General features: G+C 36.6%; 1 protein-coding gene across 4 annotated transcripts in view; it reads right to left on the bottom strand.

The window, feature by feature from the left end:
• The window catches only part of LOC150105909 (uncharacterized), a 327,762-nt gene that overhangs the window by 44,621 nt on the left and 266,208 nt on the right, over positions 1–16,933 (bottom strand). For all 4 annotated transcript variants that reach the window (XM_090393671.1, XM_090393672.1, XM_090393670.1 and 1 more), the window contains one exon: positions 7,690–7,796. In XM_090393671.1, the coding sequence (XP_090249797.1) occupies positions 7,690–7,796 (107 nt within the window). The remainder of the gene's footprint in view (positions 1–7,689; positions 7,797–16,933) is intronic.

Genomic DNA, 16,933 nt, shown 5'->3' with positions numbered 1-16,933 from the left:
GTACAGAAGAGAGTAATTAGGTTCATTAATGATCTATCTCTTACCAATTCAATCTACTCTCTTTCATAGTGAAGCTCCATTTCTGCTGCATGCATTTTCTATAAATATTTCACTGGTCATGTGCATAAGAACTGATATTAGTAATTGCCCCACTCAACTCTAAATCTGTCAAACCACATACAACAATTCAAACTCACAGAATAAACTTCTCTTCTTCATCATCTATTTACTCTACTGATGTCATCCAAGGCTCTCCTCTTAAGTATATCCTGAAGAGTATAATTTTAAAATCTGATGTTCACAAGTTTCTGTCCATTCACAGTGCCAATATACTACAAGATGAACAATCTTTTGTAAATAGGCTATCCTTACCAAAAATCTTCTAAGGTAAGCCTAATTTTAATCGCATACACTGATTTATATCCAGTTTGCATATCTCGTGACATTTTACATAACAGTAGGTCAAAAAATTTGTTTTTTTATTTAAGAGCATTAGCATTGTTGTGAAGATGAAATAATTTAACTTTTCTTAGGTTATTTCTATTGCATGCATCTTCTCATTTTCTTTTAACACATTTACATCAGCATCAGACAAATTATATCATTCAGTAGTTGTCCATGAGGCAGGATTTGACAGATCTTACATGTGCTTCAGAGTAAAAGTTAGGTAGATGGTTGTGGAAAGTTTTCCCCGCTTGGTTATGCATATATTATGTTTAACAAGAAATTAGGTTCTTGTTTTAATACTGTACCCAAGCATAAGGATGAAGTAGCTTCATGACTAATCTGCTTGTACATACAAGCTGTTGATTTTATATCAATGCCTTAGTATCCCATAATGAATACATTAATGGGAAGAGAGTCACTACCCAAAACTAGTTTCGACATTCATTGAGATCTCATCAGTCAGAGCCAGATTGCCAGATTCAAGAAAATATCAAAGAATGTATATATGGAAATATATATATTCACTGTATATTTCCTTAAATACTCTGGATGAGATATAGTCGTGGAGAGTTTTTTTCTGTTTGTTTAAATTAACCAAGCAGAAAAACTTTCCACACACATTAATTAATGAAAATTTACAAGTAATATACATTGTAACCAAGAAGAAAGATTTCACAACTATCTCTCATCCATATTATTTATTAATAAGGTGATATACCTTTTTTCTACCTATATATGGAATAACTTCTGTTTAAGCTTAGTATCATCTTGGGTCTTCCTAGTGATGAGACCTCAATTAAGGTCAAAACTGGTGGGTGTGGGTAGTGACTTTTCTATTTTTATTTATTTTATTTTTTGCATTATGAGATACTAAGGCAAATGATGCAAAGTCAATGGCTTCTATATACAGATTAGTTGTGAAGTTACTTGATACTTATGCATACACTTAGGTATAGGATTAAAATAAGAATTCATAAACACATAAAATGTATACAGGTGAAATAAAGAACTATGAAGCTTAATGCCAAATCTGTACTTCCAAACCTGATGATGGACCAGAGACTTTATTTGAAACCGAAATATATGGGAAATGTTATATTACAGAATTTTGAATTTTCTTCCATAAATGATATAACAAAGAGAGTATCTGAGTATTTTATGAATGGAATAACGATTGTAGTTTTTCTACATAATGCTTGATTTATTTTTGATAACTGGAGGGAAATAAGAACGGAACTGTCTATTGCACAAGAGTAACATTTTCCACTACTACGTAAAATCATTATAAGTGCAATGAATTGATTAATAATTTGAATACACATGCAACAAGTTAGGAAAATAAGTCAATAATATAAGTCACAGCAGTTCATCATACTAGCATATGCAAGTGCAATTCTATATTCCTAGAGATAAGTGGGGATAACTACTGATTGAAATGATTGATTGCTTTTTTTTTTTTTTTTTTTTGACATTTTTTTGGATAACATAAGATGGTATATATACATAAAGAACAATAAGAACAGAACTGTCTTCTATTGCATGAAGAGTAACATTTTGCACTGCTATGTAAAATCATTATAAGTGCAATGAATTGATTAATAATTTGAATACACATGCAACAATTCTCAAAGCTAGGAAAATAAGTCAATAATATAAGTCGCAGCAGTTCATCATACTAGCATATGCAAGTGCAATTCTATATTCCTAGAGATAAGTGGGGATAACTACTGATTGAAATGATTGATTGCATAAGATGGTATATAGACATAAAAATATCACTGGATATGCATATATACTTGGCACAGAAAACAACTGATTTATGTAATGGATAATATTTTAAAATGCAAATGTCACGTATGACTGTATATATCTATATATAAACATGAAACACAAAAACATTTCTTTTCATATCCCATTTACCAAGAAGACGGAGTCAGAATCGGATGCATAACGGTGGAAGAGAAAATGAAGATAACATAAGCTTTCATTATTTAGTTTTATTTTATTTATATTTAGTATACTTAAATGTTTTGTTTGTACTTTTACTTATATAGTTATACTCCCTTATACTTATTTAGTGTTTAGTTGTAATAGTTCCTTGACACTATTTTGAATAATGGCGGCAGTTAAAATTGCAAATGGCGTATCGCCAAGTCCTCCCTATTTAAGGACTCCATTTTGCACGATATCATATGGGATTTTGCAGCATGCGGAACTTGTGGAATGTATGCATCTCGATGGTTATATATGTGGTAGGTGAGAGAAGGGGAAATACGTATATGCGCAAAATGCAGGCAATGGGAGGAACTTGATGAGTTAGAGATGACTATAACTGTCCTCCCTATTTAAGGACTCCATTTTGCACGATATCATATGGGATTTTGTAGCATGCGGAACTTGTGGAATGTATACGTCCCGATGGTTGTATATGTGGTAGGTGAGAGAAGGGGAAATACGTATATGTGCAAAATGCAGGCAATGGGAGGAACTTGGTGAGTTAGAGATGACTATAACTGACCTCGCTGAGTCAGAGGCTGGAGATTCTCCACATAGAGAGATGAGTGGTATGATAGAGAACGTGAATGGCGAGAGAAATATAAATAAAATAACGAGAGTGGGAAGTATGGAAAGGTTGAAGGATTGTGAAGTTTTCGGAGATGGTCTCAATTAGGGAGGATGAATGGTAAATAAGAGTGGCTGACTTGCAGAGAGCGATAGGTGAGCTGAAAGAGCAGGTGGAATGTCCAGGAAATGAGATGAGAAGTGTGAAAGATGAGATTAGAAGAATCAGAGTAGGAATGAGAGAGAGTTATGGGAATGACAGAAGAGGAGAAAATAGGAACAGTAGAAGCGAGGGAATGAGAGAGAGTTATTTGAATGATAGAAGAGGAGAGAACAGGATAAGTGGAAGAGAGGGAATGAGAGAGAGAGAGGAATGATAGAAGAGAGAGTTATGGAAATGATAGGAGAGGAGAGAATGGAAAAGGAGAGAGGGAATGAGAAGAGTGCAAGAGAACACTGGAACCAGGGATAGAGTGATGTCAGGAAGGCAGGTAAGTAGGGGAACACAGAGAGAAACTGTTAGAGGAGAGAGAGTGAGGGATGCATGTGAGCAATCGAGGACCAGGGTGGTAAGAGGTGTAATGTATGGGGACTCAATGATCCATGGTGTTCAAGATATGATGCATGAGGAATGTTTGCCTGGAGGAACAATAGAAAGTGTGGCTATGGCAATTAAGAAGGGTGAAAGGGTGGATGAGATGATTGTGATGGTAGGAAAAAATGACTTGAGAAGTAATATAAATTGGGCAGCAAGAGATACAAGATTCTTGCTTGAGGTTGTACAAAAGAAGATGCAGATAGGAAAGATAGTGTGCTGTTGCCTAGGTATGATAGTGATGAGCTGAGCAGAAGAGTGGTAATATTGAATAACATAATAGCTAGAATGTGTCAGAAGAGAGGATTGGAATATGTGGATGCTTGGAGGGTGGTTGAGGACAGAAAGGAACTGTATGCAAGAGACCACTTGCATTTGAATGAGGAAGGACGTAGACATCTGGAGAGATTGCTGTTTTCTGAACGAGTTGGTGTGTCAATGCAGGGAAACTAGAATTCCCAGGGTGGGTGGTAGCAGGGGTGGTCTCTTGTGGGAATGGGTGCTTGGGGGGAGGGGGGGGACAACATCAGGTAACACTGAGTCCAGTGGGGTCTGGAGGGGATAATGATAGGTATAGAAGCAGTGACATTTTTATGCTTTATACTAATGCCAGGAGTATCCGAATAAAGGAGATGAATTGGTGGCGCTGATAGCATCAGCCTGGCCAAAGATTACTGGGATCTTTGAGATGTGGTTGACGGAAAATTATATAATAACAGGAATAGAAGTAGCAAGGTACAGCAGCATTTTTAAGCAGAATAGGAAGGGAAAACGTGATGCTGGAGTACTGCTTATGATAAGTGATAACTTATATCCTCTAAGAGTGGAAGCTTTGGAAGGCAGTGACACTAATGGTTTTGAAAGCATATGGCGTGAGGCAGAGGTGGGCAAGACAGGATATTTAAGGGGGTGCTGCTACAAGCCAAGGAGCACAGAGGGTGGGGAGCAGGAGATGTTTAGGCAGTTGAGCTTGGCAATTGCAAGAAGAATGATTGTTATGGGAGATTTTAACTACAGCAGTATAAGCTGGGAAGAGGAAAATGCATGTAGTAATAAGGGAATGGAATTTCTAGAATTCTAGGGACAAATGTCTCAGGCAACATGTAATAGAGGGAACAAGAGGTTCAAGAGTTTTGGATTTGGTCATAGCATCAGAAGAGCTGATAATAACTGAGACGACATCTCTCACCCCAGTTGGAGAGAGTGACCATGTGGTTTTGACTTGGAAGATGAATTGACATGCAGGACTATCAAAGAGATGGGAACATATGTGGAATTATAAGGCAGGTGATTATAATAGTCTTAGATGTCAACTTGGGAATGTTTCATGGAGGGAGGAATTGGAAGGCCAGGATATCATTAGTGCTTGGGAAATTATGAAGGAATATTTCTTAGCAGCAATAGTAAATTGTGTCACCTGTCACCTCCATAACAGACCAGGTTATGTGGCAGGTGAGAGAAGGGGAAATACGTATTTCGTAAATAACTCTCAACTGAAAAGCCCTTATAAAAGTTGTAGATGAGATATGAAACCAGATCTTTCCAACCAAAGGACAATGCCATTACCAACTAAGCTATGAAAGAAGTATTGTATATTACATACTGTAAATATGATTTATTATCACTAACCGTTATTATTATATAAACAAAAAGACATCTTTAGCTGTTATCACAACACCTTATTCATAAACTGGATTGTAAAGATAGTTATATAAAACCTGAACAGTATATGCCTGGTTTTAATACAATATGTGAGAGACCTCACATATTCCTCTTCCTCACAAGTGATCCCTCCAAATATACTGTGAAGGTTGTATAGCTCTTAGGGAATTCAGACTACAACCTTGTGTTATCTCTTCTCTTACTGAGAAATACCCACACAATCATTCCTAACCAAAAGTTATCTGGCAAGTGGGATGACATTTTAGATTGCCTCATTCCCTTGGTTGGATTGTTGCCTTCAGCCTTCTGGCATAAGTATATGCGCAGAAACATTGCTGAAGTAATCCTCTCCAGAATGGAAGCACATATTTCCCATTCTATGCTAAATTCCCATCCCCTAAGTAAGCCTTGGTCTTCCGAAAGATGTACCAAGGCTGTACAAATGAAGAGCCAAGCATACTGTGACTGACTATCATCAAGAACTCCAACTTCTCTCACTGCATACACCAGACTGAAACAGCTGCAAGAAAATTATCAATGCATCAAAAATAGATTTCTGAAGAGCAAAAAACAGGAAACTTGTGTCCACAAGTCAGCTGGGCACTTTGGTGTCTTGCCAAAGCAGCTGGCCACAACTTTTGTCCAGCACTGCTACTGCACCCAGATAGGTCTATTGCACTGTCACCAACAAAAGAAAAGCCAATCTCCTGGCATTATACTTTTTCTCAAATGCCTGCATAGATGATTTTGGTAAAGGTCCCTAAACCACTACAAAACCCAACACTCAATGCCACCACTTATCTTTCACCAGAAAGTGATCAGAAAAATCCTGTCCATAGATACCAAAAAGTTCATGGACCATGGTGACATTCCTCCAGTTGTCCTGAAGATTTGTGCTTCACAGTTAACTCCTATTCTATGTGTTCAGTGCATATACTTATCTGTTCCACACTATGGAAATTAATTCATGTACAGCCTATTAACCTATTCCCTATTTTCCAAAAAATGGAAAGAATTTGTCCATCTAACTACCACCCAATCTCTTTCACCTCAGTCCTCTCCAAAGTAATAGAGGGAACAATCAACACCCAACTCCTACACTACCTTGAAAATACTCAACTAATAAACTGCCAGTATGGATTCTCCAATGCCATTCAATAGGGGATCTGCTCACCTATGTCACTCACCTCAGGATAAATATCATGGAAAAGTTTGGCAAATCTGAAGTGGTTAGTTGCATTTGATATCTCCAAGGCTTTCAGGATCTGGCACAAGGGCATATTCAGTAAGTTCCTATCATTTGATCTGTCCCATGACTTCTGCAACTGGGGTTGCCAGTTTTCTCACTGGAAGCACATTGCACATGATGGTGGATGGTTCCCTATCTTCTAACTATAACTAATGCTGGGGTTGCACAAGGTTCTGTCCTCTTTCTTCTATATATCAATGACCTGGTCAAGTTGACCATTAATCCAATACACAGCTTCACTGATGATAGTACACTACATTTCTCTTTCTCACTTGACAAACCCTGCACCCAACAAACCATCACAACCAACAGTGCAACAACTGTTGTCAACCTAAATTCTGATCTCCAAACCATTCTTTGATGGCCCTCAGATAACCTTGTCAATTTCAATGCTTGCAAAACACAGTTTTGCCTTATTCCCCACAAAGAACCACCTTGACATCAAGGCTCTGCTGGCACCAACTCCTCAGCATCCAAAAAATTAGGTTTCCTCTTTTGCTCACAGAATTACTTTACATCTGAACAGCTATTAACCCTGTAAAATCACAAATTGATCCATCCATCGACCACCACTCACACATCTGGAGTGGTGCCCCTAAGAGCTTCCTAAAAATACTCAATGCAATACAGAAGACAGCAATCAGATTGATGACTCATCTCTTACCAACTACTCTTGCATGGAGTTTAGTATCTACTGTATGCATCTTTTATAAATATTTCAATGGTAAATGTTCATCAGAGCTAGCATCAGTAATCCCCCCCCCCCTCTCTCTCTCTACCAAATCCACTGAAACACATTCAGCTGCCACCCAACATCCATTCACAGTTGAACTCCAAACTCATATAACAACTTTCTATTCCTGCTGCTGCTGCACTCTGGAACAGTCTCCTCTCATGTGTTTCCAAGGAATACAATGTACAGGCATTTAAACAAATTTCTCTTTTTCCACATCTCTTCCCATACACGGTACTCATGTAATATAGGTTGATCAACCAACTTATGTTTCGGCCCAGCATAAAAAAAAAATAATAATAATAAAATCTTAGAGGTACATTCCTGGTTTTATGCAATATGTGAGAGACATGATTATAGAGAATATTAACAATATTACCATCAAACCACAATAAGCTTAAAACTCATATGATATGTTACAATTTTTATACTTATCTTTACCTTCTCTAAAGGAAACTCAGGATTTCCAATGAGTGGTGTAGAATTATAACATATGTCTTGCAGACTTGAATTACTAGTCACTGGACTTGATGTTTCTGTACACCTACCTATCAATAAAAACATTTTATAAATTTCAATAAAAATCACATTTCAATAAAATTCAGTTATATTTGTATTTCAATATCTCTGCAGCTGACATTTTTAAAGAATTACACTTTGGCACCATAAGAAACTTGGAGAAAGTTTCTTCATTTGTTGTCAAGTATATTATACTTGTCAAGAAATTATATTCTTGTCTTAATTCTTACCCAAGCATAAACAAATAAAGTTTGCATGTGAAGTATCTTCAAAACTAGTCTAGAGACTGCTGACTTAACATCAATTACTTTAGTATCCCATAAGGCAAAAAGGATAAGTACACAGATCAGTTTCAATCTTTACTGAAGTCTCATCAGTGGGAGCAAGAACAACCAGGAAGATACTAAAGCTGAATCAATGTAGAAGGCATATATTTTCCATGTACAAATAGTAAAATGATGTATATTATTAAAATACTCTAATCAGAGAAAGTTATAGAAAGTGTTTTTAATTTGGTTATAATAAATATCATACCATACCCATGTGTTAAGGCTTAAGTGCTAGAAAGACATCATGTGGGAGGTTTCATAGAGTATTAACAGCACTAAGAAAGGATTAAAAACTATTTTAATTATTCCAATATTTTGGTGTAGTCAGTGAGAGATCTTTGGGGAGTGCAAACTAACAGTTGTAGCAAACACACAAAGGCAACAATACTAAATGAAACATGGAGAGATGAATACAAAACATACATCTATAATCATTACTACAGTCAATCTGGTCTTGAGGACCATGCACAAGATACCACTCATAGGATCTTCTGAAAAAAAATTACCATGATCCATCACAGTAAATTTAAAAAAGAAAGACTGTTTTTGGAATATGCAGCTGCAGTCAGAAGTCAACCAAATTTAAATAAATGCAGATGCAAGAAACTTCACAAAATTTGGGAAAAAACAATAATAATAATTAATCCTCAGAGATCCCAATTTACAACCTAAACCTCCTACAAATGCCCACAGAGGGCACCCCACTTAGATAGGACTTTAGGATCATATCCATGTATTTCATTTAGCACTGTTACATTTGTGGGTGTGGGTACGTATTACAAATGCTTAGTTTGTACTGCCCGAAGATGTCTCAATGACAGACGAAATATCGGAAGAATTAAACTAGTTTTTAATCTTTTCTTAGTGTTGTTAACACTCCATTAAACCTCTAGCATGAAGGAATATCATACTTGCCAAGAAATCATATTCTTCTCGTAATCCTTATTCAAGTGTAAAAAAACTAAGTATGTATGGGAAGTTGTTTCACACTTGGGTAAGGATTAAGACAAGAATAATATACTGATTGACCTCCGTAGCTCAGTCAGCACGAAGCCCTTTGGGCAGAAAGATCTGGGTTCGATCCCCATCAGTGACGAGAGGAACCTTTATTGGCTAACTCACCTTTGATTAAAGTGTCTCATACAGAGGTAGGAGGTTTCTTCACCCGAAAACTTGGTTTTTTTTTCATCCCCCAGAACAGGCAAACCGGCCCTGTTAACACACGCTGCTGCAGACATAGGACACCTCTGGGAATAAGGAGTAACCAACCTATTCCGTAGGAATTTCGGTTCTGAATACCTACATGGTAAAATGTGTAGGTCTACACATGAGCATAAATTAGGATAGGATAGGAACATACTTTACACTTTTTACAACTTGCTTTGATCCAGAGCATTTTAATAATATGGTGATATACACCATTTTACTATTTGCACTTTGGCTGGTACTGCACCCCCTGCCCTTCAATTCGAAGATCTGCATTCTTAGCTGACGAAAGAAGCAGACAAATGAATGATGAACGCCACCCACTATTCAGCCAGACCACTTTGTCCCAAAGATTAACATCCTGACAGAGCTTCCCAGCTACCATTGAACCACCTAAAAAAACCCTCCAGAGACAAGACTTCAACAATCGCTTGCACTATACCAGGAGAATAATACTGGTACTCCAACAGCTGAACATCTTCCACATGATGCTCACTTGGACTGGAATACTTGGAAAAGCCTCAACAGACTTTGAACAACAAAATCTCATCAAATGGGGCTACCCCACTGGACCAGATAATTGTGAGTGCAGGACAACCCAGTCCATGGAGCACTCTCTTTCTTGTCCTCTTCTTCAATCACTTTGTACAAAAGAAGTCCTTATATCCTGCACAGAAAGAGCAGTTGTTTGCGCAAGATACTGGAGGACATCTGACCATATTTATTGTATAAAATATAAGTAGTTTCTTTTTTCTTCATATTTTACTTATTAGTTCATGTGTAATTCCCCTACCAAATTTAAGCTGTTTTCATTTGTAATGTATCCTGATTTGTTGTAAATAATGCTGTACCATTTACTTACTACTACCACTTGTGTTTGGATACAAAATAAATAAAACTATTTGCACATGGAAAATATACCTGCCTTTTACATTCATTCAACCTTGGTATCATTCTGGGTGTGGCTCCCATTGATGAGATTTCAATAAAGGTTGAAACTGGTCTGGGTAGTGACCTTTCCCCATAATGCTTTGCATAAGATAAAGGTGAAAAATGAGTTTAGAAATATGAAGAGATTAGGAGAGTGGGAAGGCTAACTGATATGAAGAGAACAAGAATGAGGGTGAGAGATATATGGAAATGAGGAAATAGAAGAACTAGGGGAAGAAGAAGGAATGAGAGAAAGGCGAGATAATTCAGGACCTAGGGATGGCAAGAGGACAGAAAAGCAGGTAAGTGAGAATGCAAGCAGGAGAGAGAGAGAGAGGATGAATCAGGAGAGGGAGTGAGGGATACAGGTGAGAAAGAAATTAATGAGCAGCGAGAGGTGTAGTGTTTGAAGATTCAATGATTCGTGGAATGCAAAATAGAAAGCTTTCTAGAAGAGTGCTTGTCTGGATGAACAACACAGAGCATGACTCTGGCAATTAACAAGGTGAAAGTGTGGATGAGACAATTATGATGATGGGTATAAATGACTTGAGAGATGATGTGAATCGGATAGCAACAGATTTGAGGTTTATGCATGAGGTTGTATGGCAGAAGAGTGCACAGAGGGAAGATAGTGTGCTACCCAGATATGATAATGCAGAGTTGAAGCAAAGAGAGCCAATAATGAACAGCATGATAGCAAGAATGTGTCAAAACAGAAATTTGGATTATGTGGATGCTTGGAATGCATTTGAAGCTATAGAAGAGAGCTATAAGAGAGGGACTGCATGTGAATAAGGAAGAGAGCATAAGCATCAGCATCTTGATAGAATGTTGTTCTTGGGGCAAGTGAGAGTATTAGTGCAGGGAAACTAGAGTTGTCAGGGCGGATCAAAGCAGGGGTACTCTCTTGTGGGAGTACCCCTGCTTTGATACCATATGGGGGAACATATGGTACAATGCAGAGTCAAATGAAGTCTAGAGTGAATAATAATAGGTATAGAGATCTGACAATGCATTGATGTTTCTTTACATAAAAAGTAGCCTGCTTTCCCGTATAAGATTTGAAATCCCAAAGATATCCATTTCGCACTTCACAAAGCATAAATTTACCCCATACTTGGCTTTCTTTTGAAGAATATATTTCTTACATTTCAATCTGCCTTTGCATTGCATAAGGCTTTCATCAATACTCATGTCTCTCTCAGGAAAGTATAATAAATTTCTGATGAATTTTCATCAGTAAATAATAAATTTTGCTGAGGACTAAGCAAGGATGTTTTGCCTGATCATATTCCTCATTATTCTGAAAATGCAAATATTTGGCAATGAGATTGAATTGTTTTTCAGTCATAATATCATGAAACACTGGCAAGTTCAGAATCCATTCTGTAGACCCGTGAAAAGCTCCCATCATTTCGAAGGGGAGCTTTTCACGATACTTTGCACAATCAAAAGCATTATAAATGTAAGTAGCATGTTGCTATTTATTGGGCTCCAAAGTGTACTGCAAGAATGCAGACTGTACTCAACTTGATGTTTTTGGCAAGCATAAAGGTAAGTCTGTTCCACTATGAAGGAAAGAATATCATCATCATCTAGAAATAGAAGAAGCCTAAAATGTTACTGTTTCAAAGTCTTCAGTAATTACCTGTGTGTGGATAAGCTGGTGTGCATTTAGTGATGATCACTCATTTTTTAGGCATGAAGACATGACTAAACTGCAGGCAAAATCACTATCTTCAGAACTAGAAAAATTTCCTTCATCATCATCAGTAGAGTAAGAGCTACTTGAAAGGCAAAGGCTCCAACTTTTCTGCATCTCCCAAACTTTTCTTTCTTTCTTTCTTTCTTTTTTTTTTTTTTTTTTTTTAGCCTGAATATTACTGCTACTACTTGTCATCACAGAAATGAATTATGGCTTAGATATTTTTTTTGGTTCCGAATGCCTATACCTTTTACAGTAGGCATTCGGAACCGAAATCCTACGGAATAGGTTGGTTACTCCTTATTTTTGGAGGTATCCTATGTCTGTAGAAGCGTGTATTTACGAGGCCAGTTTGCCTGTTTGAGAAAGATCCTTAAGCTCCTCACATCAGTGACGAGAATCGAATGCAGGACACTCCTTTCCCAGGCATATGGTTGCGGAGTGCATAACCACTCGCCGTCTTAGATATACTTGCTAATATTCCTTTCTGCTAGAGTAATAGGCTGTAAGCTAACAAAGATTACTGAGAGAACACATCCCAGTAGACACACTAAAAAGTTCCAAGCAACAGCGTCAATTACATGCAGGAATTTGAAACATTTTATTCTGATGTTGCTTTTGTAGGATCACAGTGTTTTTTAAACATTAATTTCCCCAATATCATATAATTTAATGATTTATAATAATCAGGAAATAATATAAATGAAAAAATATACAAAATTACCTAATTTATAATAATCACCATTTAATTTTAGTATTGGAAAATTAAAAGTTATCTGGAATTTTTCCAATAATTTTGAAAAAATTACAAATTGTGTGTGAGAGAGAGAGAGTTTTTTTTTTTTTTTTTTTTGGGGGGGGGGTGTTAGCCATCAAATGGGAAATATAATTTTAACTCTATTATGAAAAATTTGGAAATGAAATTTCACTTTTGATGCATTCACCTACACGTTTCAAATGATAAACTATAGGCAAAGTATCACTACTTCAAAACTGCCAGATAATATATGAACTAGCAGAAAATATGTACATAAAAGTTTCATATCAGCCATTTATTTCAATTTGTAATGCGTGATTTGGTAAAGTCAAGAAATTTGAACTTCAAAGAACTATGGATTACGTTATAAAGATTATATGTTACGTAACATGATTCAAGATTTTTCTATTGTTCTCTATAAAGCAAAATCATAAAAGCGTGAATCTTAACGCAATCTGAGAACTAATCTTCGAATTAAGATCATCATCATCATCAAATTCCTGCCATGTACCCTCAAGGGGTGTACAGGATATGATAGTACTACATGAAAAAAATTACATCATTATTAATTTCCTATCTACAATTTTCCTCCAAATCAGTCTGTTACTTGTCAACACTCCAACATTATCAGATCTTATATTTCTATCGTCTAAAGCACTTTGTACCGTAACAATCCACCTATATCTTGGTCTTCCTCTGGGTCGTTTTGCTGCCAACCTGACAGAGAACACTTGTTTTGCTAATCTTTCTTCGCCCATTCTGTTTAAGTGACCATACCACCTCAGATTAGCTCTGCTAACGCATTCCTGGATGCTGACAATGTCAAGTTCTTTCCTAATATCCTCGTTTTTAATATGATACTGCCATTGATGCCATCTGTTCATGCCTATAATCTTTCTCAGGACTCTCATATCTGTGGTCTCTAGTCTTTGGTCAAGTGTTTTACTTCTGACCCAGCTCTCAGATCCATAAGTTAAAACTGGTTTGAACATGTCTTGTATACAGCTAATTTAGTGTTCCGACTAATTTCTCTCTTATTCCATATGAATTTATTCAGTTGACTTCCCACCATACCAGCTTTGCTGATTCTGTTGTCTATTTCTATATTTAATTTACCATCTTCAGTAAAAATCGTGCCTAAATAGCTGAAATGTTTTACTTGTTCCACAGGTTCTGAATTCACAACACACTTGACATTTTCAATGATTCTGCCTATTTTCATTGCCTTTGTCTTTTTATTGCTGACCTTCATACCATATCTATTACAACAGCTATTCAATTTAGTCAGAGAATCTTGCAGACTTGTAGCGGATTTATTTAGAAGTATAACCATCCGCATAAAGCAAAGAGCTGACATTAACATCTCCAATTTTGATATCATGTTTAATACCACTTTCCATCATAATGTGATCCATATAGATAATGAATAACAGAGGGGATAATGTACATCCTTGTCTCACACCAGATTTAACATTAAACCATCTTCCTGTACTTCCTTCAATTCTAACTGCTGACTTACAACTCAAATAAAGACTAAGTATTGCTTGATATAATGCCCCATTGACACCATATAACTGCAGCGTATTGAATAGCTTCTCTCTTGGCACTTTGTCATATGCCTTTTCCAGATCGACAAAACTTAAATACAGATCTTTGTTATATTCCCATGCTTTCTCGACTATTTGTCGTAAAGTGAAGATCTGATCCTGACAGCCTCTATTTGGCCTGAATCCAGCTTGTTCTTCACCAAGCTTTTCTTCCACAATTCTTCTCAACCGTTTCTCAAGTATACTTGCATAGATCTTGCCAGGAACACTCAGGAGGGAAATACCTCTGTAATTCTCACATGCAGTTTTATTTCCCTTTTTATATATGAGTAGTATGAGAGCTCCACTCCAATCATCAGGAATTCGTCCCTCTGTCCAGGCTTTCTGAACTATGCAGTGCAGCCACCGTAAGACTCTTATACCACCATACTTCAGCATTTCTGGTCAAATATCATCTACTCCTGCTGCCTTTCCACATTTCAAGCCTTTGATGGCTTTTTCTACTTCAAGTATGGATATGTATTCCTGACTGCATGCCTGGTCAGTGTTTTTTACCACTGTGCTGTCATCACTGCTTGTTTCATTTAGCAGTTTTTCAAAGTAATTACTCCATACTTCAAGGATATCTTTTTCTCCCATTTTGATGTCACCTTTACCATCTCTAATTCCTTTTATAGTACTCTTTCCTCCATTCTTAAGCTTCTTTAACAACCTCCAGAATATTTTGCCACCTTCTTGATATTTATTTTCTATATTCTTGCCAAAGTCCTCCATGACCTTTGTTTAGCTAGTTTTACACAGTGTTTAGCATTCTTGCATTTGTCTCTATATTCTCTAAGAGCACAAGCTGACTTATTTGACAGGAACTTTTGGTATGCTTTCTTCTTTTCCTTCACTGCCTCTTTAACTTCCTGTGTCCACCAGGGAGTTCCGATTTTTTTATCCTTACAGACAACCTCACCACATGCCTCTCTGGCAGAATCAATCAATGTTTTCTTCAGAGTTTGCCACTGAATCTCCAAGGTTTGATTCCTGTTCTCAAACTCTTTCATTTTTTCTTCAATAATTTTTGTGTATTTTAGTCTACAGCTCACATCTGAGAGCTGCTCAACTTTTATTCGCTTTAAAACTTTCTTACATGTTATTCTTTTCAATATGAAATTCAATTTTATCCTGCTCAAGACTAAATAGTGATCACTTCCAATTTCAAATCCTCTGTACACTCTGGTGTCCTGCACCAGGGAGAAAACATCACTATCAACAATAACATAGTCAATGAGACTTTTCTTATTCCTAGCCTCTTCTCTCCATGTGAATTTGTGCACATTTTTATGTTGGAATTAAGATTATGAATAAAAAAATAAAGAAAACTTAATTTGGAGCAGATGGGGATTGTATATTTTTAAAATTATTAATTATTATTATTATTATTCGTAGCACCTCCAAGGATTCCAAAGACTCATCGAGGGTACCCATTCTACAACTCTCTGTCACCAACTACAGTGAACCACAACTACCATCATACTGCACACTACTACCACTAGTATTCTCACAGACAATCACAAACATCCATGCCCGTGGTGGAACTCAAACCTGCAGCCTTTTGGCTGGAGAATGGATATGCTAACCACTCCGCCAACAAGGAAAAAATAATTATCTCTAATCAAGTTCTGGAAGAATAAAATGCATTGATGACTAAGATAATTAGTAAAAAAATTTTAAATGATATTAGTCTTATAAGGTGATACAATATTTAAGTAATAAAGTATGAAAGGATGTCTTATTTTGCACCGGCATTAAAAACTATAATTATACGATAAAAGAAGTAGAAAAAATAAATATAACTTATAAGTATTTAGTCTAATATAACTAAGAGTCCAGTTGCCGAGCAAACAACAATCAACTATGTTTGTTGCTATAGGTAACTGAACATAGCTATTATGTGAGGTAATCTGGTTAAGGGTTCTCCTCAGCATGAAAGATTATAGCACCCTCTAATGGACATGATGGCCAAATTGCACTTTTTATCCATGTTCTTTCACAACAGGTGGTATGAATCGTATTCGGATTTTGCTGGAGGGGGGGGGGGAACCCTGAAACCAGATGTTGTTGCTTAGGGAATGCACTTCTTTTACACATTTCTAAATGGATTAAATGGTCTAAGATTGAACAATGTCTACGAAAACCACATTGTGTATTGGAGAAAAGATTGTTACTTTGAAAATACCAGAGAAGTCTGGCATTAACCATTTCTTTGTGTTGAATCCTTTCCTGGTTTTGGAACTGCATTACAAACTAACTTATGCTAAGAATCTGGAAATGCTTCCTCTGCAAGTATTCTGTTGTATATTAAGAGAAGGAGATCCATAGAAGCTGATGGTAGATGTTAATGGATGTAATCAGCCCAATTACACTAGAGTGAGACAGTAAAAGAACTCTTTTTAGTTCCTCCTTAACAAATGGCTGATTGTATGGCAAAGCCCACTGGTAGAAAAATATTGAAAGAAAAATGCAACATCATTTTTCTCTAAATATTAAATATTCAGGAGGATATGAAGCTGTTGCAGAGATTCTGGGAAAATTTTCTCCCAAAGTGTCTCCACAATATCTCTGGGATCAGCAATAACACATCCATTATGGTCAAAGACAAACAGTGTTCTATATCTACCTATCATTTTCTGGATTTTAT

Source organism: Typopeltis vanoorti, chromosome 6, assembly GCF_054136105.1.
Source record: "Typopeltis vanoorti isolate ZY-2024b chromosome 6, IOZ_Tvanoo_1.0, whole genome shotgun sequence".
Lineage (NCBI taxonomy): Eukaryota > Metazoa > Arthropoda > Arachnida > Uropygi > Thelyphonidae > Typopeltis > Typopeltis vanoorti.
This window is presented reverse-complemented; position numbering and strand designations above follow the sequence as displayed.